Genomic DNA, 15,946 nt, shown 5'->3' with positions numbered 1-15,946 from the left:
AAACAGATCAAAGCTTTTCATCAAAATGATACCAAAGTTCTCTGGAAATGTTAGCTAAAAATGCAAAAAATATTAATTTCCTTTGTTCAATGTTAGCCATAAGTGGTTTGTCTATTTACAAAATGGTGTCAAGTAATAAAATAGGACAATCAACAGCTGAAATTTCACATGTGAAAAGATAATTTTTTAAATGTTTGAGAAATGTTTACTGCAGCAATAAATTAAAATATCATTCCTTAAGAGAATTATAATAAGTAGATATTAAGCATCATAAATTTAATTGTTAGGATGCAACTGTTTCCACACATAAGTATATAAAAAACAAATTGGAAACTATCACACATTTTCGTACTGCCTATGGTGAGTAGGAAAAAAAAAAAACCCTGAAAAGTCAGGGAAATTACCAAAGATTACTAGTTTTAAGGGTAGGATTAGGGTGTAAAAACAAGATTACCCTTTGCTAAGTAGTTTAAAATCATTCTAAAACAAATGAAATACTTACAATATGTAAAAACTGGATATTAGGGCTAAAAGATACAGATGCACCCTGATTTACACAATAGTGGTGGCAATGCTGAAAACTCTGTTGCTCTAATTGTAAAACTGAAACCCCTTGCAATATACACTAGAACCTGTTATTCAAAAGACTGCTACATTGTATTATTTTATAGAGAAAAAATGGCTTAGAATTTATCTGTTTTACATAAATAATTTTCTTAAAGCCAAGATAAACCTCCGGCATTATATCAAGGCCAATTCTAGAAAGAAAAATGTTTTAATTTCCCCAAGTCATCTGTCCAAAACAAATTTTTGAAGGATGACCCTGATTATTCTCACTGCCTGTTCCTCTAGCCCCCATAACATTTTTTCTTGTAAAGTACAAATAAAGCATTTCTGATTTTTTCATGTAAATTAACTTTGGTAAAATGTTCCATAAAGACTAGTTTCCCTGATACATTTGTCGACTATATTAAATTATAGCCACAATTATTTAAATGTGACTTTTCTCTGAGTCATTTCTACCAAGCCAAATTTTGTAGGAATAAATTTTATCATATGCAGCTTTGATCAGTGTTAGGTTTTTTTTTGGCTGCACCGAACAGCATGTGGGATCTCACTTCCAGGAAGGGACGGAACCCACGTGACCGACCTGTAGTGGAAGCGCAGAGTCTTAACCACTGGACCACCAGGGAAGTCCCCAGCCAGGGTTAGATTTATTTTGTGTTCACTATTCTGCCAGTAGCACACATATCTGTTTGATAACTGTATATATTTTCATAAGAAACCCATGGAAATTTATAATCTCCAATAAAGTAATAATGAGCAACTACCCTCAGGTACTCCAGGACTGCTATGCTAAGCACTGCTAACTAGGAGTTCTTCAGCACTGTCAATCACTTGCATATGATTTGCTAACAGTCCTCAGGGTGGGTAGAGCAAAGATAAACAGAGGGATCAAAACAGCAGAATCTTAATGAAGGGTCTCAATGTCTCAATGGTCAGCCTCCCTATAGCTGTAGTTCGAATATTATCTGAATGACAAATCAAATGACAGATGTTATTTTCTAATATTCTACATGTACTGTTTCTAGTATTCTACATGCATTGTTTCCATCATAAATATATTTAAGGAAGCAAAAAAGAAATTACAAATGGTTAAAGTGTAAAAAGTTAAAAACCAAAAATTAAATAATTTTAACCTTCTTAAAATGAGGCAGAGAGCTAGCTAACTGAGGCATTATATAATTAATTGTGTTCTTTGTAGTTAACTTGGTAAAAGCAGAAAATCTGGGTCTTAGATACTGATTTACACGAAAGTAGTAGTAGCTAGGCATTGAATAAAACCAGTGGATTCCACACATGATGAACACCGATACTTAAGAACACCACCATCAACAAACTATGTCTAACAGAGTCTAAATGAAAAAAAAAATCATGTCCAAATGTCCTAAAAGCTAGCTTTTATAATCTTAAAACACATTATAAACAGGATGTTTTATTGAGCTGTTATTTTATGTTTTAGCTGCTGTTTCAAATCCTATTTGGGGTATCTCTGAGTTTAAAAGGACAACAAATATATTTTGACTTCTGAAAGGACAATTAAAATCAAAATGGTCATACAACATAAAAATTATGAAATATATATACATATAGAAATACCCTGAAAGCTACATGTGAATCGCTGAGAAGTGGCCCCTCTTTTTCGATGTAATTTATGCTCGAGTCTCCAGCAATTAGGTGTACGTTTCCTTCCATGCCCTCTCCTGAGCTCTGACAGGCTGTGCTTTCTCCAGGATTCAAAGCTTTTGCAAGAGTGTCAAATGCCCTATAAGGAGACATCAGAAGCTGTGAGCTTGGCCAATCTCCACAATAAAATGAGAGTTCTATATAAAATTCGGAAATTAAGATTTAGCCCTTAAAAACTGTTTAGAAAATAGAACTTTGGTATATCACTGAGCATTCTGTATCAGTGATGTCTCTGACTCACTCTCCAAAAGTAACAAATTAAACTTCAAATGTATAGTATGAAAAACTTTATTATTAATATATTTTACCAGAGAATTAGTCTTTTAAAAAAACTTACATGATTTAAGGGGAGAAAAATTCTTAACGCTTCCTTTTACAAGTTAAATATTTGATACAACAAGGTATCAGGCCATTTATTTTACATACAGAAGTTATTTAGAAGAACAAGGGCCAGAACTTAAGTTGACTTTATTTTACACAACACAAAGTTAGGTTTTTAATTTTATTTTAAAATGCAGAGAATATTCTAACCTTATGATAACACAGCTATATCTGAACTATAAGAATCTGAGATTAGGATGGCAAATAATTAATATTAGTAAATAACTAGTCAAAATAGCTCCCTATAGTTTTCAGTGAGAGCGCTTCTACAGTTCTTTAAAATCTCATGTTCAACAGAGTGTGAAAAAAACCTGAAAAAAGCTGGTTTCTACGTATTAATAGCCAAAGAATGAAAAGTAGAATTCTGATACAAGTTTCCTGAAGTGTAAACTTAAAACTATAATGGATTCAACTCAATTTTTAAAACCTATTTTCATCACCAGAAATTGGTGGGGGAAATGAAAAATGACTGCCTAGTAAGATATATGTTAAACTTTAAATACACAGAATATAAAATCTGGCAACTAAAACATCTGAAAAATCAGACCCAAATTATCATCCTCATTGAAAAAAAAAAAAAAAAAACTCCTGACTTTTATGACTACATTTCTAATCTTATCATGTTTACTTATTGCTCATTATTTACAATGTAACCTGCTGGACATCATTTTATAGTGAACAGAATTTTTCAATGAAAATTTACTTATGACTTAAATTTTCTAAGTTTAATAGAAATAATTGTTTTTTGAAACTTCTGTAACTAATATTTAACCTAACAGTATTTTTTAAGAGATACTAAAGGACAACTGGCAAAGGGACACATGCTCAAAACAGATCTTACCTTGAGACATCACCGTTAGTCTGCATTTCCTGATGAAATTCACACAAAGAGGTATAAGACGTATCACCATTGCTTAAGCTTTCAATCATAGACACTTCATTACTATTTGGAGCAGGATCTTTAGTTTTTCCAAGGTTTGCTAATGATGTAACCACACTGGCCAATGTACTTAAATCTCCCTGACATGATACAGCCTTTAAAAAAAAAAATTAAAATTCTGCAAATTGGTATCAGTTAACGTTTCAATCTTAAATATCTAATTCTAGAATGTGAAATGCCTCTAGAAAGTAAAATCAAAGAGCTCTGAGCTTTCAGAAACTTGAGGGAACAAGTTTAAAAATATCAGGCACATTTCCTAGGAAATATTAATATTTACACAGGTGACTTTAAACTAAAAACTGTACATAATGGCTATCTATCCATAACAATTGCTTTCTTTTATTAAAAAGGTATTTCCTGCCCCAGGTTTTAGTTGTGGCATGTGGTATCTAATTCTCTGACCAGGGATTGAACCAGGACTACCAGGGAAGTCCCGTAACAGTTGCCTTCCCTATAAAAGGATATTAAATTAGATGAGCTTTCAAGATCTTCCAGCATTAAAATTTTGATATTGCTGTAATTTCCAAAACTTATTATGCAAACCTGAAAGTTGCATAGGATAAAATTAATGTTTTATTAAGGAATAGGGAAAAAAAAGAAAAGTGCATTACTGAACAGACTTCCAGGATGCCAAGTTTTACCAGCCACTGTGTTAAATGTGTTAAACATCAAGCACTCTGTAGCTGGAAAGTCCCTCTACATTATTTAGGAGACTGGGCTTTTGTTATATATTGCATGTTTTCCTATTTGTCACCAGTTTTTATTTTTGTTAATGTGTACATTCTTTATGCATGAATTAACCACAATTATTTTATGAGAAAATCTGCTCAACTCTCTGACTACCCAGAAATATAATCTGTACAGAAAAAGCAGATAGATGGTTGATTTTTCTTCGTTTTATTTATCAATTTTAGAGCAATGAATCAATGCCCAAGCAACTTATGATGAAAGGTGAATTTTGAGTATCATTTTAAATTCATATTTTTATATATTTTACTCATTAGTCATTCTTTCATAAATGCTCAAATCATTCCACCCTCATCAAATGAAAGGCTCTTCCCTTGCCTTCTATGACTTCTGACAGGTCCATATTTAAATTTTTTCATTATACCTTTATGGTTTTTTAGTGATAATAATTACTCCTAAGAGAATACACGTTTCCTTGAATTTTTCTTTATCAATTCTTTAGTTTATGTGAAACTGATTTCAGTGAATACATAGACAAAATAGTTTCTGTGCTCTCCCCAAACTAAACAATGGTCCCAGAATTATGTACTGAGTAATCCACCAGTTACTGAGTTTCTTACATGACTGCAACCTTTATATGTATTTTATGTAATCCACACAACAATCCTGTGAAATTGGAATCACTGTCCCTGTATTATTGGTAAGAAGAATTACTCATTGTCACTTTAGCAATAAGTAGTAGAGGCAGGATGGAAAGTCAGATCAGTCTGACAGGAAAGCCTGTGCTCCTAACCCCTGCTCCTGCCTTCATATATACATTTAAAAGGAGCTGACATTTTTAGGCGTTTTAATTTTCAACTAAAACATTTATATATTCTCTTCCATTTCATAACATGTCTATCTAGACAGGTGCTTAATGTGGAAAGGACTTACATTGTAGCTTGACAGCTTTGGGACCATTTGTCAGAAACTAACCAAACAAGGTTAACACAATTTAATATAAAGACATTTAGAGAAGTACAGTGTCTGGGCAAGTATTACAAAAATTTTCAACAAAACTTAGTTCTCTTCCTTCCCTAAAGAAGTTAATATGTCAATGAAGTTGTAACTACCATTCTAAGCACAAATCATGTAGATAAGGCTAAGTGAAGTCTTGAATGTAATTCCAAAATATATGGTAAGATACCAAATCTCCATGATTGATAACAATATGCTAAAGCCCAATCTGTAAGGCAGACACTCTTATTATCCCTTATTTTATAGATGAGGAAGGACACTGAAGCACTAAGGTCAAATATCTTGCCCAAGGTTATGCAGCTAGTAAGTGGCAGATGAAATTTGATTCCAGAGCACAAGAATTAAGATTGCCTTAAAGTACCAAACAAAAAATAACAACACAAATCTGGCCATATACAGAATAAATATTCTCATAGGGCATATGAAACCAAATTACATTATAGGTTAAGAGAAACAACAGTTAACAGGCTCTCTGAAATCTGCCTTCAGGAACAATGTTTGTTTCCAGTTCTTATAAGGGGCTTTCAAACACTACGGAATTCCACATGCTCGATCTAAACAAGCAAATTTTTTTTTCTTTCAGACCTCTTGCTCAATAAAGAGCTGCTCCAAATCTCTAAGGGGACCCAGATGACTTGGATACATAGCATGAGAGCTCATGCAATTCTGTTCCTACTCTTGATTCAAGTCAGTGTTTTAAGTGAGGTGCGTGAAGAATTTCTCTTCACCTGAAATATTTTAAATATCAACATTTTAACACTAAAAAGTTTGTAAGAGAACACAAAAGGAATATAAAGAATTTTATACTTATTATACATTTCTGTATCTGAGGACTTTTAAGATGAAAGAAACCCAGAAGTGCCAGGGTCCAGCCCCGGTGGATCCAGGGAATTCGAAGCAGGGACGGTGTTGGCGAGGAGAACTTATTTATTTATTAATATAGAAATATAAGATTAGATTAGGAAGAAATAGTGTAGTAGCAAAGTTAAGTGGAGAAAGAAGGCTGAATAATCTGGTTTATGTGGGAAGCCAATAAAGTTCCAGACAAGGAGCTTGCACCATCTACATTAGGCCACTGGCGTCCTCTTGAATATCGGGGGGTGGCCCACCTTGGGCTCCCCTTCGCGTGGATCTTAAAAGCTGGGACAAGTAAGTAGACATGGTGAGCCTCCACGCCCCAGATGGGAATTCAGCCAGAAATTAGAGAGGAGACACGGGGGAAACCAGTCCAGCAACTGGCCCCGTCCTCTATTGTTCAGAAGGCCTTTTATACTTTTGATAAAACATGGAGATCAATGGGTAACACAAAGTTATGCAGCGTTAGCAGCCCAGACTCTTATCAAAACCAGGCTTTTCTGTCTGCATACCTAATTGTATACACAAGTCTTAGGTGATTTACATCATTTCTGGTCAAAAAGGCCAATTAACATTTTACAGCCTTTTTTCTGATAAGGGTTTGTCAACCAGAAGACTTATTTGCGTTGATCTTCCCAAAGTCTGGTGCCACTCTCAGAAAGCACTAAATAAAGTTACATTCTTACATAGCAAGGACACAAGAGGAGTGCAGTGATATATAACAAAGAGAAGTAATTAACTCAAAAGTCTAGTGTTGCTAACATCAAAACTACTATATATCTTTTTCCATATCCCATTTACATTGATTAACATCCTCCCAGGTGTCTAAAAGATAAAGAATATGGAGGCCTGGCGGCAATCATTGAGTCAACAGTGAAAACCCGTCATCGATATGATTTTTAGCTCTTAGAAAAGGCTCTGTATCTTAAAGATGCTTTAAGCTCTGTGCCTCTTGCGGTTGGGGGTCTGTAAGCAATTCACAAGCTCTAAGAGGTCCTGGGGAACCTGTTAGGCAAGCTAGAGAGCTATCAGAGGGGTTTTAACTGAAACATCCCTTTCAAATGCAGAAGACTAAAGCCCTGATTTGACTTTTTCCAGAGAATGTAAGAGTGGAAAAGCAGGCAGATTCTTATTTTTTGGGGGGTGGATGCTCAGGAAATTCCAGGGGGAGAACCTGAGATCTGATTAGCCTTGCCATCAGAGCTCTGCCGCATGACCTTGTCACAGGTGGAATTCCTCACGCTGGCTCCCGGCACAGAAGACTTTTCCACATTGAAGCTATAGTTGGTTCTAGTGGAAAAATGAACACTTCTAGTGATAAAATTAATCTATCAGGACTCACAAAACAGAGGCTGCTCCAGTGACCTGGCCCATTTCACACCGCACTTACTTTGCAGAAAGCAAAGACCTAAAGAGCCTCTTGATGAAAATGAAAGGGGAGAGTGAAAAAGTTGGCTTAAAACTCAACATTCAGAAAACTACGATCATAGCATCTGGTCCCATCACTTCATGGCCAATAGATGGAGAAACAATGAACACAGTGACAGACTTTATTTTTTGGGCTCCAAAATCACTGCAGATGGTGACTACAGCCATGAAATATAAAGACACTTACTCCTTGGAAGAAAAGCTATGACCAACCTAGACAGCATATTAAAAAGCAGAGACATTACTCTGCCAACAAAGGTTCGTCTAGTCAGAGCTATGGTTTTTCCAGTAGTCATGTATGGATGTGCGAGTTGGATATTAAGAAAGCTCAGAGCCAAAGAACTGATGCTTTTGAACTGTGGTGTTGGAGAAGACTCTTGAGAGTCCCCTGGACTGCAAGGAGATCCAACCAGTTCATCCTAAAGGAAATCAGTCCTGAATATTCATTGGAAGGACCCTTGCTGAAGCTGAAACTCCAATACTTTGGCCACCTGATGCGAAGAACTGACTCATTGGAAAAGACCCTCATGCTGAGAAAGACTGAAGGTGGGAAAAGAAGGGGACGACAGAGGATGAGATGGTTGGATGGAGTCACCAACTCAACGGACATGAGTTTGAGTAAGCTCCAGGAGCTGGTAATGAACAGGGAGGCCTGGCTTGCTGCAGTCCATGGGGTCGCAAAGAGTCAGACACTTTAGTCAGACACTTCAGTTCAGTTTCAGACTGAACTGAAACTTGAGTCAGTTTGCACTTAAAGGAAACATCTGTCAAAGAAACCTATCATACACCAGTCATAATCCTCCAGCTCCAGCTTTAGTGAGCTCACCTCACCCTAGACAGCAGGACCTGAGAGCATTACAGGGAACCCTAAACTCTGGGCCCATCCCAACCTGTTTCCTTTTTGCTGCTTCAAATCCTCTATAAACTAACTCTTGTCTAAAATTCCTCCACTAGAGTGTTCCACTGCTTATCAGCACTGTAATCTGCTCATCTTATTTTCCCTTAAATAAGGAACACTGAACTCATCACCAAATTTTTTTAGTTTTGTTAGTTGATAATACCAGTTGATAATTTTCATTAAAATAAAAACAAAAACCTGTAACCCGAAATATTTAGGACCAAATCAATTGGCCAAACTGATGGAGGAGAAAAGGAAAAACTTTTATGAGCTTAAGCAATTTTAAGCTTTAAATTAATTGTACTAAACACACCTTATCTGGTGTCATCAGCATAGTTGACTCAGTTTTTATTCCAGATTGATGAATATTCACAAACATTCCTGAATCTAAAAGTCCTGCTGACCTGTAACAAATAAGTACAAATTTTAGCCTTCGTTTCACTGGGAAGACAAAAAATGACCACCTACTTAATATATGTTGCTGTTGTTTTCTTTTTTTACTATACCTTGCAGTTTCACTATCTGTTACAAAAGTTGGAGTTGCAGCTAACGGGCTTCGAAGGTCTTTACGAATGTAGATTTTTTCTGTTGAAGCAGCACAGTTGGAAGTTTTTTCTCTGGATACTTCAATGGGTTTTCTTTCACATTGAACAGCTACAAAAATGTGCCAAATTTATATCACAATGCAGAATTTATAAGCAATTATAAATGCAAGCTCTAGGTCAGCAATGTTGTTATGGGAGACATGGTTACCGTAACTCTAAAGATAACCATCAATCTTTAGAAATTATTTTTTAAGTTTAACAAAGTTGCTTCAAATAGTAAAACTGGCCACTGTGCATCTCTCTTGTTCTCTTTTCTCTCCCTGCCCTAGTTGTGGCAGAAATGCAGAATTCCTACTTTTTAAAAGTTCACTGTCAAGAAGGAAAACCTGAAGTTAGGAGTCCTTTACATATCTAATATACATAAGAGTATTAAAAAATAAAGTATTTAAACAACTGAAGACAATACTGACAGTGAACCACAAAAAGACCCAAGTCAAATCTTTTTTTAATTAAGGGCAGGGAGTTTTTTTTTAATTTTTTGTTTTTTTAATTTGTACAGGGCAAGGAGATTTTTGAGCAGCAACTCAATCGTTTAGTTTTTATTTATAAAATAGAGGTTAATAAAAAAAATAGAGGTAATAAATTTTATAGCCTTCCCTGGTAAAGCTCAGATGGTAAAGAATCTGCCTGAAATGTGGGAGACCTGGGTTTGATCCCTGGGTTGGGAAGAGCCCTTGGAGAAGGGAATGGCTAACCATTCCAGTATTCTGGCCTGGAGAATCCATGGACAGAGAGGAGCCTGGAGGGCTACTGTCCATGGAGTTGCAAGGAGTTGGATGTGACTGAGCAACTTTCAATAAATTTTACAGAAATTTTATTTCATGATACTTAGGAGACAGTATACTGAAGTTGTTAAATGTACGTTTTCTGAGAAAAACAAAACTGCCAAGATGCAAATCCAAGTTCTGCCACTTATTAGTTATGTGACCTTGGGCAAGTTTCTAAATTTCCTCTGTTCACACAAATGTACAATGGCTAACAGTAGTATCTACTGACAATTCTGATGTGAAAACAAATAAGTTAATTCATATGCTATACACAGAGTAAAGCACAATGAGAGCTCAATCAATACTAAGGTAATGACAGAAGCTAGTACTGTCATTACCTTATTAACCACTTCAGTATTAATAGTTTGGTGAAAAACTAAACTGGTATCTAATTACCCTTAAAAAAAAATATATTATTACCAGGTCCGAACTAAAATTACATGCCTGGCATTATAGGCATTCAGTTAAGATCTGTTGAACATATAAAAAATACACATTCACATATTTCTATATTTTTGTTGGAAAACTTTAAAAACCATATATATTTGATATAGTTTAACATGTAATTTCTAGGAGTTTGCCTGAATTCTTAAAAGTATTTTCTCCTTAAAAGCTAATACATACAGTCTTGTTTCATTCCAAACGCAATACATCTTTGTAACCTGCAGTATTGACAGCGATTTCGATGGTGTTTATTAATTATACAGTCCTTTGATCCTCGACATGAATAAACTAAATTTTTTCGGATACTTCTTTTAAAAAATCCTTTGCAGCCTTCACAAGTTACTGCTCCATAATGACGCCCTAGAAACAAATGTTCAAGAAAATACAAAAGTCACATTTTTTCAGAACTGAAATGAAGTAGGCCCGCCCACATCTACCCTTAAAGCATGAGCTGAAACTGAGATTTCTGAGTTTATGACATGATTTTTTTTTTTTTTACGAACTACCAGAGAATGACACAAACAATTCCCTGATAAAATATACTACACAATATGAGATTTTAAATTTTGTAAAGTACTTTTAACAATGACATGAAAAATTTGGTAAAGAGAAGAAACAAAATCACCCATAACCCATGATATAAAAACTACTTTCACTTCTGAGATCACTTACAAAGTACAATTCTATTATGTACTATTTAAGGGCTTCCCTGCTGGCTCAGTGGTAAAGAAAAGTGAAGTCGCTCAGTCGTGTCCGACTCTTTGTGACCCGTGGACTGTAGCCCACCAAGCTCCTCCATCCATGGGATTCTCCAGGCAAGAAAACTGGAGTGGGTTGCCATTTCCTTCTCCACCTGCCAATGCAGAAGACGCAGGTTTGATCCCCGGGTTGAAAAGATCCCTTGGAGAAGGAAATGGCAACCTACTCTAGTATTGTTGCCTGGGACATCCCATGGACAGAGGAACCTGGAGGGCTATAGTCCATGGGGTCCAAAGAGCTGGACATGACTTAGCAACTTAACAACAAAAATATACTTTATAAAGCTATTTTATTCTGAAAACTATGCTCTAAAAAAAGGATATAATGTCAGTTAGTATTTGAAATCTAATCATCCTTCCTCATAGTGAGTCCCACCTTTAAATTTCTGGAGAAATCTGTTACACTTTGATAAACTTATCATTTTCACAGACCATATCCTTGGCATAAAAACTATTAACAAACTGAACATACTCCAGGAAAAGCTCTAGTACAAGTTTTGTAATGAAGCTATGGGAAAGATAAAAATGATGAAGGAAAACAAGCTGGGCCCTTAAACTTATCTCATAGGTACTTGTGAATATATATGAATAAATATGGGTATGTATTTCTGGGCATGAAGGAACAATGGTCAGAACTAAAATGGTGTAAACCTGAGTACTAAAAACAGGCTTGGAGAAATGTCTGCTCAACTATGCAGAGCATTTCATCAGGGTTCACCAGAGCTTTTCCACCTCAGTAATCTATTACTCTGTATTCCTAGAATGAGAACAGGGCTCAACAGGTAGATTAATCATCTAATGTTACATGTTATTAAGGATCACAACTAATTTTTAAGCAAAACTTTTGACAAAACTGGTTTCACATTCAGAAAAATTTCCACATGTTCAGTTTACTTTCAAAAAAGTGAAACTGCCTTTCATAATTCTTTGAAATATACATTTTATGTCATTGCAAGTCACATTAAACTGCAGTGAAATAAAAAACCTTCAAGTGAATAAAAAGCTCTGGGGGAAAATCAGTTAAATTTCATAGGCTACAAATATGAACCATAAAAACAACAGGTTCCTTTATTTTATTTTCTACTTTCAGTAGAAGAAATGCAGTAGTAAGGCAATTATTTTAACAACACAACAAATATAGCAGGTTATTTGTAGTATTACCTGATGCTTTGTCTCCACATACTACGCAAAGATCAAAAACCTTATTTGGTCCTTGTTCTGAGGAAGAATTATCTGTTAAGAACTAAAGAAACCCCCCAAAACAAACAAACAAACAAGAAAACAATAATTTGTTGTTACTCAGTAATACTCTTATGTAAAAAATTAAAAGAACTTTCATATTACTTTTTCATTTCTTTTTTGTAAGTTATTCTGAAACTTTGAACTCTATTATTATGCATGTTTCAATTAAACTATTCTTAATTTTCTTTACATAAAGATTAAAATTTCAATGTTATAAACAGTACAGACAGAAATAATACCTTTTTGGTTTGTTCCGTAACAATTCATTAAAGTAAAAAGGGTCTTAAACACACAAATACATGAGTATATTTTTTACTGCATCTCATGGATCACATCAAATTACTGTAGCAGTTATCTGTCCTATTGTGACATTTGTCTTTGAATAACTCAGAACATTTCCCCATAGAATGATATGACTAAAATAAGCTATAATAGCATAAAAAGAGAAATCTAATTTTTTAAAATATAAAAAGGTTATGAAGAAAAAAGAAATCTGTTGAAGCATTTACTTTAACTATGGAACATGACTGATGTACAAAGCTGTCTAAGGATTGGGTTAGGTGCAGAGGTTGAGAACATGGACTCTGGAGTCTGTTAATGACAGCAAATTATTACGGACTAGACGGAGTGGCCTTGGGCAAATTACTAAATCTCTTTAGACTGTATTAAGAGCTCATCGCTAGGTACAGCTAACATAATACAAAGAAATACTAGTTTCTTCTTTTAGGTTTATCCTTCAATCTGTCATTTTCTTTCAGTCTTTTGAAATGTGAACAAATTAAATTCAAGCTTCAAAATGGTAAAAACCTATCCCTGCTTTAAAGCAGCTCACAAAATAATCCTCTACTTTGACTCTTTTCCTTCTCTTAGGGGTGTGAATGCCTTCATGAACAGTTCTGATTTTAAAAACTTTAAATAGTCATTAAAATAGCTGTCCCAGGGAATTCCTTGGTGGTCCAGTGGTTAGGACTCTGTGCTTTCACTGCTGAGGGTCTGGATTTGACCCCTGGTTGAGTAACTAAGATCCTGCATGCCATGCAGCAAGGCGAAAAACTTTTTTCAAAAATAAAACAGCTGTTCCTTACTATGTTATAGTAGCATAATTTCTTCTTATATCACCATAAAAATCAGTCTTCAATGAAAACTTAAAAAAAAACAATTTCTGGTGTTAGATATCCTTTGAAAACATCTCTGACAAACATCTATCTTTTTTTAAACAGCATATCTACTGCAAACGGTGCTAATCTTTTATTTGTTAATTTCCTAAGGGTGAAAGAGACACTGAGGTTAATGGGCCTGCCCACATCCCATCTTAGGTCACTAGAACAGAAATCAAATCTTGGCCCAGGGGAAATCCATCCTATACCTGTTTCTCTTTCATTGCTCTTAGAGATGCAAAGTACTGATATTATTTTTATTTTTTAAATAAAGAAAACCTTTGAAAAAGATTAACTTCAAAGAAATCTGATGTACACCTTTTCAGCCAACTGATGTCACCAGTCATAAATATGATGATAGGAAGTACCTTGGAATGATGTGATGAAAATGGCACTTAACGTCTGCTAACTACTCCTCCAAACCCACAACCCCAGTCTAACCATGAAAAAAACATCAGACCAAGTCCCACAGTAAGGCAATTTACAATATACCTGACCAGTATAACTTAAAACTATAAGGAAAGTCTGAGAAACTGTCACAGATAAGAGGAGTCAAAGGAAACACAACAAATGTACTGTACTTTGGTATCCTGGAACAGACAGACGTTAGGTAAAAATTAGGGCAAGCTATGGATTTTAGCTAATGTATAAATACTACCACTTCATTATTTATAATAAATATATCACACTAATGTAGAATGTTAGTAATATGAGTAATTGTGTGTTGGGCGATTATATGGGAACTCTCTATACTAAATGCTCAATATTTCTGTAAATACAAAACTGTTTTTAAGAAAATCAAGCCTGTTTATGAAAAAAAATAAAGAAATTAGGGTATGGATAATGCCATACATTTTTTTAGTGACTTCCTTCTAATAACTTTATATATTTTATCCATTTCCTACATTAGCTGTTTTTAAAAGTAATGTAAAATTGTATAACTGGAAGAATAATAGAATCTGTGAGGATATATAAGCATAATTTTGTTATCTTACAAATTTGGAGCTTTTCAATTCTAAAAGGAATTTTTCTTGATTAGCTTTTCATCACAAAATGTGGAATCCAATTTTAAGTGAGCACCCTCACCAAAGCCTCTGGAGGCCAACTTAAGGGTTTACTGTATTTATATTCAAACATAGCAACCAGTGGTAAAAACAGCAGCTACATAATTGTATAAAGGCCTTAGCTGGCTCTTTGAAGAATAATGTATAACTAGCAAAAATAAAAAACAATGTAAAGTTAATTTACACTACTGACTGAGTTCCAGGGTTAAAGCATCCCACAGGCTAGACTGCTTACTACATTAGTGGAGATGTATATGACAAAAGGGAAGCAAAGGTCACAAAGCTGCTAATTGTAACATGGACTTCTTGATCTGGCAGCTGCTTGTTCACAACAGAGGCAACTTGGTCTTGGAAACTGCAGTTACAGAATTCTGTAGATGCTCCTGATTTGGAAGTTTCCCAACTGCAGAAGCAGAAGGTCACCTAGAATCAAGTTCTAAAGCAGGCTCCCATAGTTATTCTTGGAAACCTGACCTACAAGTGTTCCTTCAGCCTTTCTAACAGTACTTTGAGCTCTCTACATTCTTTGTTAAATTCCTTCCTGCCCAAACTAGCCAGAGTGGATCTTACTGTATGCCACTTAAAAACCCACCAAAATATATGCTGTGAGGATGTGTGAGGAAAAGTATAGTGGCCCATAGGAGAAGGTAGCACCTAATTTTATACAAGATCTTGTCCTACTGAACATGCAGGATTATAAAGTCTTAATGTCAGGACTTACTTTATGATATGCTTTTTCTTTCTTTCAAGGATAAGATTAAAGAGAAACTCTATGAATTTACCTGGAGCTGTTGTGTAGACAAATCAGGAGTTGTAAAAAATAACTGGTTGACACCTGTTGCATCTGGGGTCGTGAAGAAAACCTTTCCTGGAGTAGAGTCTTGCCTGGCCAGAATGACTTTGTTTGGAGTAGAGCCATCGTGATTTGTCAGAATGAACTGTTTGCCTTGGGTATTATGATCAAGTGCTGTCACAATCTGGATTTTCTGGCCAGTAGGCTGCTCTGTAACAATCTAATACAATCATGTCATTAGTAATTAAGTCAACTTAATCTTTTCCCTTTTCTAAGGACAATTTTTCTCATTTTTTTCAGACAAAGCTAGACTAGAAAGCATACTATTACATACATAGATTCAATGTAATACACATTACATACCATTTAATCTAGCAATTCTACTTCGATGACATCCTACCCTACAGAAATAAACAAATGTGTAAATAAAGCTACAACAGTAAGATCACTTGGACTTCACTATTTTGATTCCTTCCCTTCCCCTCCTTTCTAACTTCCATATACATAAACATATACTGGGTGTATTCTATTTGCCAATCGCTGTTTGTTCTGGGTCCCTGGATAAAACAATAAGCAAAACAAAATTTTTATTCTCATAAAGCTTTTACTTTAGTAACGAAAGGCAGATAAAAAACAAGCAAACAATATTGTCAGGTGGTATTA

General features: G+C 35.0%; 1 protein-coding gene across 6 annotated transcripts in view; it reads right to left on the bottom strand.

Moving 5' to 3' along the window:
* Positions 1-15,946, bottom strand: part of NR2C1 (nuclear receptor subfamily 2 group C member 1) — a 40,755-nt gene that overhangs the window by 12,563 nt on the left and 12,246 nt on the right. For 3 of the 6 annotated variants that reach the window (XM_040234278.1, XM_040234284.1, XM_040234279.1), the window contains 6 exons: positions 15,273-15,503; positions 12,189-12,270; positions 10,450-10,629; positions 8,767-9,107; positions 3,470-3,663; positions 2,161-2,326 (listed from right to left, as the gene is read on the bottom strand). In XM_040234278.1, the coding sequence (XP_040090212.1) occupies positions 2,161-2,326; positions 3,470-3,663; positions 8,767-9,107; positions 10,450-10,629; positions 12,189-12,270; positions 15,273-15,503 (1,194 nt within the window). The remainder of the gene's footprint in view (positions 1-2,160; positions 2,327-3,469; positions 3,664-8,766; positions 9,108-10,449; positions 10,630-12,188; positions 12,271-15,272; positions 15,504-15,946) is intronic. The other 3 variants (XM_040234283.1, XM_040234281.1, XM_040234280.1) reach the window with 3 other exon arrangements.

This window comes from Oryx dammah, unplaced genomic scaffold (genome assembly GCF_014754425.2).
Source record: "Oryx dammah isolate SB20612 unplaced genomic scaffold, SCBI_Odam_1.1 HiC_scaffold_29, whole genome shotgun sequence".
Classification (NCBI taxonomy): Eukaryota; Metazoa; Chordata; class Mammalia; order Artiodactyla; family Bovidae; genus Oryx; species Oryx dammah.
Note: the sequence above shows the minus strand (reverse complement) of the source record. Positions and strands in the feature narration are given on the sequence as shown.